Below are 12,965 nucleotides of genomic sequence, written 5' to 3' on the forward strand. Positions count from 1 at the left end.
CAAAGCCAACATTGCAGTCCTCGGGCAGTGCAGGCAAGAGGTATGTGAAGGGGATGAGAATCACTGTCCCCACTTCCTGTTGACCCCAACAAACTACCAGAACCCCTCTCCGTGGGGACAGAGGGAGTTCAGAGCAGCCAGAACAGGGAGATGTGGGTTCTGAATCATAATGGGCTGTGTGACCTTGGACCTGTCTTGTACCCACCCTTGGTCTCGGTTTCCTCACTGACTATATTTTTAGGGTCGATGCTTCGTAAGCCCCTTCATCTCTGACACTGCAGGCAGCAGAAGTGGTTTCTGAAGGGTTGGGGGAAGGTTGCAGTCTGGGTACAGCTGCCAGGTCTGGAGTCCTGAGTATGTGTCACCTGCTCCCACACAGAGCAGCGAGGACAATGTTCTCATCTGGGTTGCCAGCACCACTGTGTCCCTACACTCAACGGGCCCACCTGCTACTGCAACAACAGCTTTCAACTTCAGGCAGACGGCAAGACCTGCAAAGGTAAGTGTGCCCACCGCGTGTGCTGGAGGTGAGGGGTAGTGGGCCGGGCTGGGGAGGAGAAAGCAGACGGAAGGCGCAAGACAGGAGGCGGGGCTACAGGCCTTACAGCCTCAGGGCACGACTGTGGGCCCTAACTACTTGCTTCCACCAGACTTCTTTTTTTTTTGCAATATGCGGGCCTCTCACTGTTGTGGCCTCTCCCGTTGCTGAGCACAGGCTCCGGACGCGCAGGCTCAGCGGCCATGGCTCACGGGCCCAGCCGCTCCGCGGCATGTGGGATCTTCCCAGCCCGGGGCACGAACCCGTGTCCCCTGCATCAGCAGGCGGACTCTCAACCACTGCGCCACCAGGGAAGCCCTCCACCAGACTTCTTAAAAGTCATCTTAAAAATTATACGAGTCAGGGACTTCCCTGATGGTCCAGTGGTTAAGACTCCACGCTTCCAGTGCAGGGGGCGTGCATTCGATCCCTGGTCAGGGAACTGAGATCCCACATGCTGCGCGGTGCAGCCAAAAAAAAAAAAATTATATAGGTCATATGTGAGTTTCCTTGTAAAAAAAAAATTAAAGCATTATAGATAAAACCAAAGTCCCCTTTGACAAATCCTCTTCAGTTCTGGTCCCTTCCCCATCTCTCTGGAGGTCAACTCTGTTACCAGTTTGCTACTTCTCTGTCCAGGCCTTTTTCTGTCCATGTATACATGTACTCATGGAGAATCTAACTGAAAGTACTGTTTATGTGTATGTGATTTTTTTTTTACATAAATATCATATTGTACATATGCTTTTTTCAATTTTTTCACCCAGTATGTTCTAGAGATTTTTCCATGTTAATACGTAGACATCTACCTCATTCTTTTAAAAACCACTGTGATGTATGACTGTTACCACAGTTTACTTGGCCATCTCCCTTTTGATGCGTAAGGCGTTCCCAGTTTCTTCTGTTACACACCATGCAAACTTTTCTGTTTTAAATTTACCTCCCTGGGGTCGTTGCACAAATGCCACCTTCTCAGTGAGGCCATCCCTACCGCCCTAAAATCCCACCCCCAGCACCTGCATTCTCTGTCCCCTTTCTCTGCTTAATATTTTTCCCTAGCACCAGCCACTTTCCATTGCACTAGTTCCTCTCACATGCCATTTACCTTTTTGTCATATTATCGTAGTAGTAGTATTTCATTTATTATTGGAATTTAAGTTTTATGAGGGCAGCAATTTGAATCTGTTTTATTCACTGATGTATCCCCTGAGCCTAGAACAGTACCTGGCACATAGTAGGTACTCAAGAAATCTTTTCTGAGTGAATGGATAATATGCACGTGTGTGGATATTTCTCCAGGGTAGATTCCAAGTCTGGATTCTCTAGGTGATAAAGTTTCCACATTTCTTATTGTAATAGATTCTGCCAAACTGTCCTCCGAAGTAGCCGTAGGCTTGGACACATCCCTGGTGGTGTCTGAGGGCACTCCCTTCCCTGCCCTCGGCGCGCTGGAAGTGACCACGCTCTCTCCTTTTCCCGGCAGACTTTGACGAGTGCTCGGTTTACGGCACCTGCAGCCAGCTGTGCACCAACACAGATGGTTCCTTCACGTGCGGCTGCGTGGAAGGGTACCTGCTGCAGCCAGACAACCGCTCCTGCAAGGCCAAGAACGGTAGGTGGGGTCACCTGTGGCCATACAGCTAGGCGCCCTCAGTGTTGTTCCCTGATGGGGAGTGGCCAGAGAGGTCTCAGGGCCACTTGCTGCATTGACCCTTCTCTCCTCCACCTACAGAGCCGGTAGACCGACCCCCTGTGCTGCTGATTGCCAACTCACAGAACATCCTGGCTACGTACCTGAGTGGGGCCCAGGTCTCTACCATCACACCCACTAGCACACGGCAGACCACAGCCATGGACTTCAGCTACGCCAACGAGACGGTGTGCTGGGTGCACGTTGGGGACAGTGCTGCCCAGACACAGCTCAAGTGTGCCCGCATGCCGGGCCTGAAGGGCTTCGTGGACGAGCACACCATCAACATCTCCCTCAGCCTGCACCGTGAGTCACCTGTTCCAGCTTGGAGGGCAGGGGAGATGGGCAAGACAGAGCCTGTTTGGGACAGAGTCAGAGGGGTATTCGGGATGACCCCCGTCTGGGGCAGGAGCCTAAACAAAAGCCGCTGACGGAGGCCGAGGCAGGGGGTTTCACATGATGACACTTGTTTGGAGCCGGGGCAGAGTTATGGCTGTGCTTCCTCCCCTCTCTCCGAGCTGAGTTTCTGATGGCTCCTGCATTTCTGGCTCAGGGCACAGAAGGGCCTCCCAGAAGAAGTGCCCGATGGGGGCAATAACTGGTCAACCTCCAGAGACCAGGGGCTGTCCCTTTTCAGAGAGAGGAGTGTTCATTAGTCCACAGAGGGGCTTTCCCACACAGCGAGAGCCAGAGCAAGGGAAAGAAGAGGCCTGGAACCAGAGGAGCCTGGCTAAGTTGTAGCTGAGGGCAAAGGAGCCGCGGCCAGGCTGGGTCCAATCTCCTCTTCCATTATTTCTCTTGGGGACATCTCCAGAACGGACTCCCTGCTGCAGCATGGCTGTAGGGGTCCTGAGGCTGTTTCTAGGGGGCTTTGTGGCAGGAATGAGCCCAGAGGAGGAGCCGTGAGCGCTGGGGCCACGTGAGCGTTCTCAGATATCCTGGATGTCCCCCTTCGGGGCTCCCTCCCAGGCCATACTTTGCTGTCTCAGAGGTGGCAGATGGGCTGTCACTGGGGATGGGGCCAGGGCATAGATCCACTGCCTGGAGCCGTCCTGCTCATCTCAGATGCTGCTACATAAACAAACAAAACATCTGGCATCATCACATTTCCAGGAAATGCACCACAGGGCTGAGGGGGGAGGTCTGGCCTACGGTTGATCTCACCCGCTGGAGAGAGGGTAACTTGATCTGTGACCTTGAGTAAACCAGAACTCCCTGTCTCTGCTTTGATTTCCTAATCTGCATAATGGGTTTGAGCCTGTCTGGCGAGATCAGATAAATTGCAGAGAAAGCCAGAAGTAACTAGAGGCCAGCGCACACAAGGTTTAGGATGGTAAACCTGGGTCCTGTCTAGAAGATCTTGAAGTTCCTTCTCTGGGTCCCCATGTGATGATCCCCACAGAAGACCAAAATCCCAGGAGGACACAAGGGCTTAGTTTTTGAGGGAGCAGGGGTTCCTCCAAGAGCCCCCGCCCTCTTGCAGCCCCATTGTGTGGTCCACACCTCAGCTGCGGCCCTTCCACAGCATCCCAATAGCTGTTGGTGACCAAGGCTCACCTGTGGTAGACCTGTCCTCCTTGGAGTGCTGGGCTGGGGGCTGCTGTGCCTGGTCGGCTGAGCTCTTGAGGGGTGGGCAGTTGTGTTAGGTTGGGTAGTATCAGGGTGAGACCCCATGAGACAGCTGTCCTCTCCCTGTTCCTTGTCGACGGTCCCACCCAACAGGCTGTCTGGGCAAACAGCTCCAGCAGTTCCCTCCCTGGCCCTGCCTCAGGGCGGCCAATGGGCTGATGAGCTTGTGGATAGGTGGCTGGCAGGGGTGCCCTGACGGGAACATTTTTTGCTCTGGCCTGGCCCCTCTCCTGCCTTTCTCCCCAGGAGAAGCAGGAAATAACCTCAGGTGGGTGCCCCTCCCTTGGCAAACAGAGCCTTGCCTTCAAAGTCTGCTAGATTCGTTGGGCCCCTCTGGGGCAGAGTCCAGGAGGCCAGAAGAGACCGGAAGGTTCTGGGGAGAAATGCTGCTGGGGCAAATGAATGGGTTCCTCTTGCCCCAGCCTCTGTCCCTTCCTCCTGCCCTACCCCCACCCCACGCCCCATGCCGCCTGAATGTCTGGCTGTCACCCTGAGGATGATTGTTTTGCTCTCATCCCACAAACTAATTATGGGCCCTGAGCTGAGGATGTCGGAAGTGTCTCTCCCCAGCACCCTCCCCCCACCCCCAGTTCATCCCCCTTCCCAGGAGAGGCTGATGGCCTGCCCTGGTGTGCAGCGTGGCTGGTCCCAGGCACTCACCTGCACAGTGGGCTGCTGGCCTGTGATTAGCTCCCCCAGGGGCAGGAAGAAGAAAGGCTGCTGCTTTCTCCTGCTTTCTCTCTGCCCTCTGGGGGAGCCCTCCCTGCAATCGTGCCATTCTTGGCCGACCCTGACCTCCGTCGGACCCCTGGCCTGAGCCCCATGCAGGGGGGGAGGAGTCTGACAAGGGAGAGGTGCTGGAGCCCAGAGCCCAGAGGCTGAGAAGCCCGCCTGCTGGTGTGGGAAGAAGGGGGAGCCTGCCCTGGAGAAAACTCTGGAAACAGAAATAGAATAGAAAGAAGGAAGGAGGCCAGGAAGTGAGCCTGTTTCACATGGGTCCTTGGGCGTTTGTGAGCCAGGCCTGCTCTGACTCCTGAGCCCTCGGAGGGCCCCTCCCAGGCCCCACAGTGGCTGGTGCGGCTTCATGACTGGCTCCGTGGAATAGGCTTAGGGCCGAAGTCTGGCCTTTTCCTGTCTGAGCCCAGCTCCTTCCCTCTGTTGCTACTCAAGAGTGGGGAGAGACCTGCTGACCGCATCCTCACTCGTTCTGACAGGTGTGTGTGCGTGTGCGTGCGTGCATGCCTGCGTGTGTGTGTGTGTTTTCATCCCTTAACAGGCTGGGCTGCCAGCGCTTCCTCCCCCAGCCTGTGTCTTGCATTGGCCTGGGTTGGGGGGTGGGTCTTAGAAATCAGTTCTCATCTCTTCTCCTCCCTCCTGGGATGTAATTCCACGGTCCATCCTCCCCTCTGCCGCTGCCCCAGCAGGACGGGGATGTCTCTGAGGACTCTGATCCCATGACTAGAGAACATGATGGGGTGAGCCAGGAGACCCTCAGGGAAGACCGTGTCCCACCCCTCAGGGCTTACTACTGCCTTTCCCAAAGCCGGAATGCCTTGATTTTTAGGTCGTGTATGGATGTGCGTTTTTTATTGTTATAGTTATGTTTTTATGTAATACCCATTAGAAGCTCCTACAACCAGCATATCAAACCTACGACTTCATAGATTGTTTAGGATGCAGCAAAATAAGAAAAGTGAGTTGATGTAAAGAAACGGTAGAGCAGGCTGTGCAGAAACATGGGAAGCATTTTGAAAGTGACAGACAAAAGACTGAAGTTCTGGAAACCGAGGCCCAGAGGGGTCGACAGGCCTGGCCTGCCCACCCTACCCCCCACTTCTGACCACCCTCTCAAGGAACCTCAGGCCCTGTCCAGCCCCCTGCAGGGCCGCCCCTGGGCAGGGCTGGAAGTCAAGTCTGCTTGACCCCCAGCCCAGCCCGGCCCTGCATTGTCTAGGCTTCACTCCTCTGACCTGTCCTCCCTGAGCTTTGAGGATGTTTCTGCTGTAGAAAGAAAGAGCACAGACTGCAGGGGCGGGGCCCTGGGAAGATGTGTGTGTGTGGTGAGGGGAGGTTCTGAGGTTGCAGATAGAGGCCTTGAAGGACATAAGGTTTGCTGAAGTCACTTCACTCGGGGCTGTGTATGAGGGAATGCTCTGGAGGGGCCCTTGGGGGTCCTAGGGTTTCTTCCCTGTACCATGCTGCATGGGGAAGGAGGAGATTGGAGGGGAGGCCCAGAAAAGTCCTCCTAGGCTGCAGGCTGCAAGGTTGCGAAATGGGTCCCCAAGTCCAGCTGGCCAGCTTCACTTTTCCCTCCCTCTCGTGTGTGTGTGTGTGTGTGTGTGTGTGTGTGTGTGTGTGTGTGTGTGTGTTTAAAATCACAACAGGAAATAGGGCAGTGATTTGTCTAGCGAAGGGGCACAGAAAGAGAGAGTATCTCCTCTGAGTCTGATGAACTGGATTCCCTGCTGGAAGGGGAGCCATGCTCCCACTGAGCTGGGCACCCAAGACCCTCTCAGCCCCCACCCCAGCCTACAGAACACTTCCAGTGTCACGGATGAAAACTGGCCACCTGCTTCTTTGGCCTTTCCACCCATTGGGTGTCAGAATATCGGGGGGCTCTCGCCAGCCTGCTCTTGGCCTTGGGCCCCCCGCATCCTGGTGCTTTTGCTTCCCATTCCCATTCCAAGTTTCCTAATCATTTAATGGCCCTTCTCTCCTCTTCCTGGCCAGGCCAGCCCTGTGTCTCCCGGCACAGCTCCAGCCCAGTCCTCTCCTCCCCCGCTGTCTCCTTGAAGTTGCCTCTCCACCCAGCCTGCGCCCAACAACCCCCTCCCTGTTTTCAAGCCAAAGGAAGTAACTTAAGCAAGAGAGATGTGTTTTAGAGCCCAGCAAGAATTTCTCAATAGTGGGAAGACCCTTGTTCTGATTCTGAATCAGAATTGCAGAGTTGCAGAGTCCAAGCATCTCATCCCCGGGACCCAGGACTGAGAGCCTGTGTGGACCTGGGCCACTCAGGGGAGGGTAGCGGGGCTGGAAGTACAAGCGGGGCAGGAAGGGAGCCCAGGGACAGAGCTGACCCAGTGTGGCTGATCCCCGGACCTGCTGGTGGAAAAAGAAGAGCTGAAATCAGGACCCAGCACGAAACAGGAGTGTGAGCACATGCCATTTAGCAAAACTTCTGCCAGGCCTGCCCGGTGGTCTCCTCACTACCTGCAAAGGCCCCGGGCTCCCGAGCATCTCCCCCAGCCCTTGGGTGAGATCCCAGAGTGGCTCTGACAAGCAAGAACGTTGCGTGACAGACGTCTTGTCCCACTGTCTTAGGCATCCTCAGGCCAGAAAAGGAGGATCCTGGCAATAGAAGGGAAGGAAAAAATTAAGTCCCAGCTCTAGGACAACAGAGTGAGCACTCGGCATTCACCAAATATTTGCTGAATGAATCAGTACGTGTGTGTCAGGCGCTAGGGACAAAAATGAAAGACCTGCCCTGCCCTCACAATATTTGTAATCAGGTAAGCAGGCTGTGATAAAAGGGGCTTATGGAAGCCTGCAATACAGGAATTTTCCTTCTGGGGGCCTGAACTATCTTGAAGAATAAGTAGTAGGTGTCAGCCCCAAACTGCCCACCTGGAGGGCCTACCTTCAGTCAGGAGGCCACAGGGCTCTGGCTGGAGGTACAGATGGAAAAGGTGAGGAAGGATGGGGTTGAGGTGAGGGAGGATCGTGCAGTGGTATGAACAACAGCTCCCATTTGTGGAGCGTTTATCATGGGCCAGGCCCCGTGCTAAGTGCTGTTAATGCACCATCCCATCCCAGATCCGCAGACCGAGACTCAGAGACATCAAGTGACTTGCCCACAGTTCCACAGTTGGAAGGTGACAGAACTAGGATTCACACCCAGGCTGTCAGTGTCTGGAGGCTCTCTGGGCCCAGGGCAGAGCAGAGTGATGGGAGAGGCAGGGGAGTTTTCTGGAATAAGGGCAAGAACTCGGTGTCTTCACTGGGGATGCAGTTAAGGTGGAAATGGGATTTTCCTTCCTCGTCCAGGGACCTGGTACCCTATTCTGCAATCTTTAGGTGTATGGATGTGTTGGGGGATATTTCCTCAAGGCATAGAGACTCTCCTCCTTCCCCAGAATTATTTTAGGAAGAGTGACTAGAATCCTGCGGCTGAAGTTAGGGTCTTCTTGGGAATGGGCTGGGGCTGTTGTTTTTGGAAAAGCAGCCACCGGTTTAGGGAGACGCCTCTTGAATGACGTGAAGGAGGGCGACGTCGAGAAAAGCTGGAGTGGTGGCGAGTGCCGAGCGCTGAGCATCAGCGTTGGGGCACAGGGAGGGCTCAGCAGTTACAAACACACAGCCCAGGTCTATTCTGGGGCCTGGAACTGAAAGTCCTTTGTGATATCGCAGGCAGGCTGTGGTCTATCCTCTGTCTTATTACCCTCCCAGCTTCCTGGCCTCCTTCTCTACCCTGGGATCCCTAACCCCTCAGCCTCCAGACCAGCCCCACACTCCTCCCATCACCACACAGCATCCCACCCCTTGGGTTTACAGGATTCTCCCGTCTTCAGGATCTCTGGGGCCTTTGGCCATAGAGCCCTTGTGGAGGGTGCTGTGAGGTGGATCAGTCCCGAGAAGGCTGGGCCACGAGGGGCCAGCTGCCCTCTGGGTGTGTGGAGACAGAATGTCAGGTCCTGCAGGCCGAAGCCCAGGACTCCAGTTGCCCCCTCCACGCCCCGGGACAGGGGGCAGTGGCCCAGACACTGCCTGCGGGGAGCCCGGGAGGGAAGGTGCCCTCTCCCGATCTGAGCCCGTCTCACTACACTTGGAATGGGAAGAGTGGCCCAGCGTGTGTGTGCGTGTGAGTGTGTGCATGTGTGTGAGTGTATGTGGTGGGGTGTGCAGAGGAGTCTGGACTTGAGAAGAGAGGAAGATAATGTGGTGGAGGGGTTGGATAACAAAGGATTTTTGCTTGCAACTAATAGTCTCCAGCTGCAAAAATACCAAAGGGGAGCCCAGGCCGGGCTGGGGACTCCAGTTCTTGCCAACTCCTCACCGGCCTGCTGAGTGGGGCCCTGCCTGGCCTTTGGGAGGTGGAAGAGGAGACGAGCCAAGGGTAAACATCTGAGAGCCGGACGATCCCTCTGCCTTCCTTCCCAGGCCAGCAGGGAGGCTCGAAGGTCAGCCATCCTGAGACTGCAGGGGAGGACGTGGAACTGCATCTGGGATGGGGGGGCATCAGATCCCTTCAGGTTTCTTCCTCCTCCCCTCTTGCCGAGGGAGGGTGGATCGGGGAGCAGGGGAAGGGTGTTGCCAGCCTTGGAGCTGGGCAGTGACTCAGGGAAGCCTCAGGAAGTTGGAGAGAAGGACGCAGCTGCCCCAGCTGGTGCTGGGAAAACAGCTTTGAGTGATGAGGTTCGTCTACATGCCAGCATCCCCCAGACCCCCACCGTGCCCACCAAGTAAAGGGCACACAGCCCTGTTTGCCTTTCACCCACCCTGCTGGCTGCCTGGGACTGCGGCAGGGTCCACCCCTCCCCCCCGCGCCCCCCCCACCCCGGCCCCAGCTTGGGACCTTGGTTTCCTCTGGATGGGGTCCAGCAGCGTTCATTTTCATCTGTTTTCTCTGTGGTCACAGTGTGGGGTAGTTTGCTCGCCTAACCCCTGCACTGGGCCCTCTTCCTCCCCGGCCTGGGATCCACGCGCCCAGGCTGCTCTGCCCCCTCTCTTTGACCTTGTCAGGAGGGGACAGTACTGGGGCTCCGAGGAGAGAGTTGCTGGGTTTAGGGACACATCAGCAGTCACAGGGGTAACACCTCATCCCTGTGACCTCTTTCTCCAGGCATCTTGGGGTGGGGTTCAACAGGGGGGACCTGAAGAGGAAACTAGTTTGGTGAGAGTCTCAGACTGGCTCTTTCCCTTCCTCCCTCAGCCTAAGTCCTGTGACTGTGAGTCAGTGTCAGGGCCTGGCCAAGTTCCCTGGGAGCCGTGTTCCTGTTCCCTGTGCCCCCCACCCCTACCCACTGTTAGGAAACAGCCCCTGAATCCCTGTGAGGGAGGGGGGAGGATTAGGGAGGGCTGAGCAGAAAGCCTAGTCATTATACCTGTAGCCGTGTAGGGATTGAATAATCCTTACCAGGTTGAGTGTGGCTAGTGGGGATTTCAGTAAAAAATAAATAAATAAAAAAGTTTCAGCCAGAGACAGGTGGTCCAAAGACTCCTTTACCTGCTGAGGAAATTGGTGGAAGTGGAGTGCAAAGCAGGGGTCCCAGGGAGTCATTGTCTTGGAAACGTCCCTGCTTGCAAGAGGTATCACCTCTGATAGTGGTAGTTGGAGGGGGCAGTGGGTGGATGGGAGCCAGTGGGTCCTGGAGAGAAGGAGCCACACCGCCCCCCAGGAGGCCAGCAGGGGTCCCGTCCCCAGACTTCCTGCCTCCTAGACTTCCTGCTGCCCTTGCCCCTGATCTCTTAGGCCCTTTTTGCCATAGACTGAGTATGGGCACCTGGTCTCCATCCTCTTCCCCCACTCCCACCCTTCTGAAGCTCCCCTTCTTTCTGAGCCATGCCTCAGTTTACCTTCAGAGTCCTTTGATGGCTCTCCTCCTCTGCACTCTCTCCTCCAGCCCTATATCTTTTTTTTTTTTTTTTTTTTTTTTTGCGGTACGCGGGCCTCTCACCGTTGTGGCCTCTCCCGTTGCGGAGCACAGGCTCCGACGTGCAGGCCCAGCGGCCATGGCTCACGGGCCCAGCCGCTCCGCGGCATGTGGGATCCTCCCGGACCGGGGCACGAACCTGCGTCCCCTGCGTCGGCAGGCGGACTCTCAACCACTGCGTCACCAGGGAAGCCCTCCAGCCGTATATCTTATTCCCTGCTCCTTCCCACCCTTCCGAGGACTGGAGGAAATTGAGCAATAGGGACATTGAAGAAACAGGGGAATGGGAGTGAATACAGGAAGTTTGGCCCATGCCACTGGTTCCAACCTTTTGCCACCATGGACCTTCCCTTTTCCATCTCTGCGGGCCCCTTATTTGGACATTCTCTTCTCTCAGAGCGGATTTATTGATGGATACCCTGCTTTTCCACTTTTAAAAGTCATGCAGCGTGTACAGCTTCCAGTCCGTGCTCCTAGCTAGTGTGATATAACTCGACTTACCATACAAAGATGATGAAAGTCCAGCCAAAAGCAGAGATGTGTGATGTTGTATTAGCCTGAGTGCTCTTATCTAAAGTAAAAACAGATTTAAAAAATTCTGGAATGAGCTAGTAGACCTATCCTCACTGCCTTTTGGAACCCCAAGAAGTTGGTCCCATTCAAGCAGGGGCTAGAGTTGGGAAACCTGTCCGTCAGCCAACCAGCCACCAATCATCCAGTGCCCCTGTGTGCCCGCCCTGAGCTCGGCATGGGGAGCAGGGCGGTGTGGGAGGATACTCAGAGACTTCTCTTTGGAGAGACCCTGTTGGTGAAGGGTGGCCAAGAGCACAAGGCAAAACGTGCCGCTGCCAGTAGCTCCCGTAAGAGCTCAGGGAGGAGAGACAGCCGTGGCATGGGTGGTGGAGGAGGGCACCCCAGAGGAGGTGGGCTTCCCACGGTAGGTTCTGCACCAGCAGAGGGTGGGCATGTCTGTGGGAGGACCTCCCCCATAGCCCTTTCATTCACACTCTCCAGACGTGGAACAGATGGCCATCGACTGGCTGACAGGCAACTTCTACTTTGTGGATGACATCGATGATAGGATCTTTGTCTGCAACCGAAACGGGGACACGTGTGTCACTTTGCTAGACCTGGAGCTCTACAACCCCAAGGGCATTGCACTGGACCCTGCCATGGGGTGAGCGGGGCAGGCAGGGGCACTGGCCCTGGAACAGGGAGGCAGAGGCTGTGGTAGAAGGGAGGGTGCCCGGTGTCCAGACCCCATTTAACATGCCATCTGCTCACAGGAAGGTGTTCTTCACTGACTACGGGCAGATCCCCAAAGTGGAGCGCTGTGATATGGACGGGCAGAACCGCACCAAGCTGGTCGACAGCAAGATTGTGTTTCCTCACGGCATCACGCTGGACCTGGTCAGCCGCCTCGTCTACTGGGCCGATGCCTACCTGGACTACATTGAGGTGGTGGACTACGAGGGCAAGGGCCGGCAGACCATCATCCAGGGCATCCTGGTGAGGAGGAAGTCTCGGCCGGGAAACCCTTCTCTGGGCCTCTTGGGAGGGCGGGGGACAGAATGGGAGCGTGGTTGCCCTGAGCCCTCTGGTAGGGAGGGGGTGGGCACGAGCATCTGGGGGAAAGGACAGAACGTGGCTTCCGCTCGGACGGCCACAGTCATTTTAGAGACCACCTTTTACTTCCCTTTTCTCATTTGAGTTGGGTTCTTACAACAAGCCCCTGGAAAATGAGCGGTCAGGTGTCTCAGTTCCCTTTTGGCGGCTGAAAAAAGGCAGGATTCAAAGAGGTTAAGTGATTTGCTTGAGGTTACACAGCTGGGAAATAGCACTTGAACCTAGTCCAGAAGCCCTTCCAGTTCAGAGATGACACCTCTCTTCTGGGATAATTAGGGGGACCCTCCATCCCGATTTGCCTGAGACTGTCCCAGTGTCAGCCCTGAAAGTCCCCTGGGCCAGTCTTGGACAAACTGGGACAGTTGGTTACCTTAGATACATTATGCAGGTAGCAGAGGCTGTTATCAGGCTTGCTTGGGGCCAGTCTGTTCTCTCAACCTTCCCAAAAGCTGGGAGCTAGAGGCGGGCTAAGCATGTTCCCTGTGGACAGAGTGTAGGGCCCAACTCTACTTCAGTGCAAAATCATCCCATCATTGAATATGTGCCTGGTTCTGAGAGGGACATGGTTCCTGCCCTCAAGGGGTTTGAGCGGAGTGGGTAGAGTAAACCCACAGATCACCAGACAGTGGATTACAGCCAGAAATGGAGTGTGGAAGGAGAGACTGTCCTCTCTGGTTAGAAGGTTCCAGAAGCCCTTCAAAGAGATGCTCTGTGAAGGATGGATGGGATTTGACAAGCATATCTCAAGAACAGGATAGTCCAGAGGAGACAGGAGTAAAGCACGGAGTCAGACAACCGTGGAGTGAGTTTGGGGATGCAAGTTATGGAGTCT

General features: G+C 55.5%; 1 protein-coding gene across 1 annotated transcript in view; it reads left to right on the top strand.

Moving 5' to 3' along the window:
• The window catches only part of LRP1 (LDL receptor related protein 1), a 78,842-nt gene that overhangs the window by 13,306 nt on the left and 52,571 nt on the right, over positions 1–12,965 (top strand). Inside the window, exons 4-8 of the mRNA XM_067697041.1 lie at positions 380–499; positions 2,022–2,150; positions 2,271–2,534; positions 11,522–11,684; positions 11,794–12,016. Coding sequence (XP_067553142.1) covers positions 380–499; positions 2,022–2,150; positions 2,271–2,534; positions 11,522–11,684; positions 11,794–12,016 — 899 coding nt within the window. The remainder of the gene's footprint in view (positions 1–379; positions 500–2,021; positions 2,151–2,270; positions 2,535–11,521; positions 11,685–11,793; positions 12,017–12,965) is intronic.

Source organism: Pseudorca crassidens, chromosome 11, assembly GCF_039906515.1.
Source record: "Pseudorca crassidens isolate mPseCra1 chromosome 11, mPseCra1.hap1, whole genome shotgun sequence".
NCBI lineage: Eukaryota > Metazoa > Chordata > Mammalia > Artiodactyla > Delphinidae > Pseudorca > Pseudorca crassidens.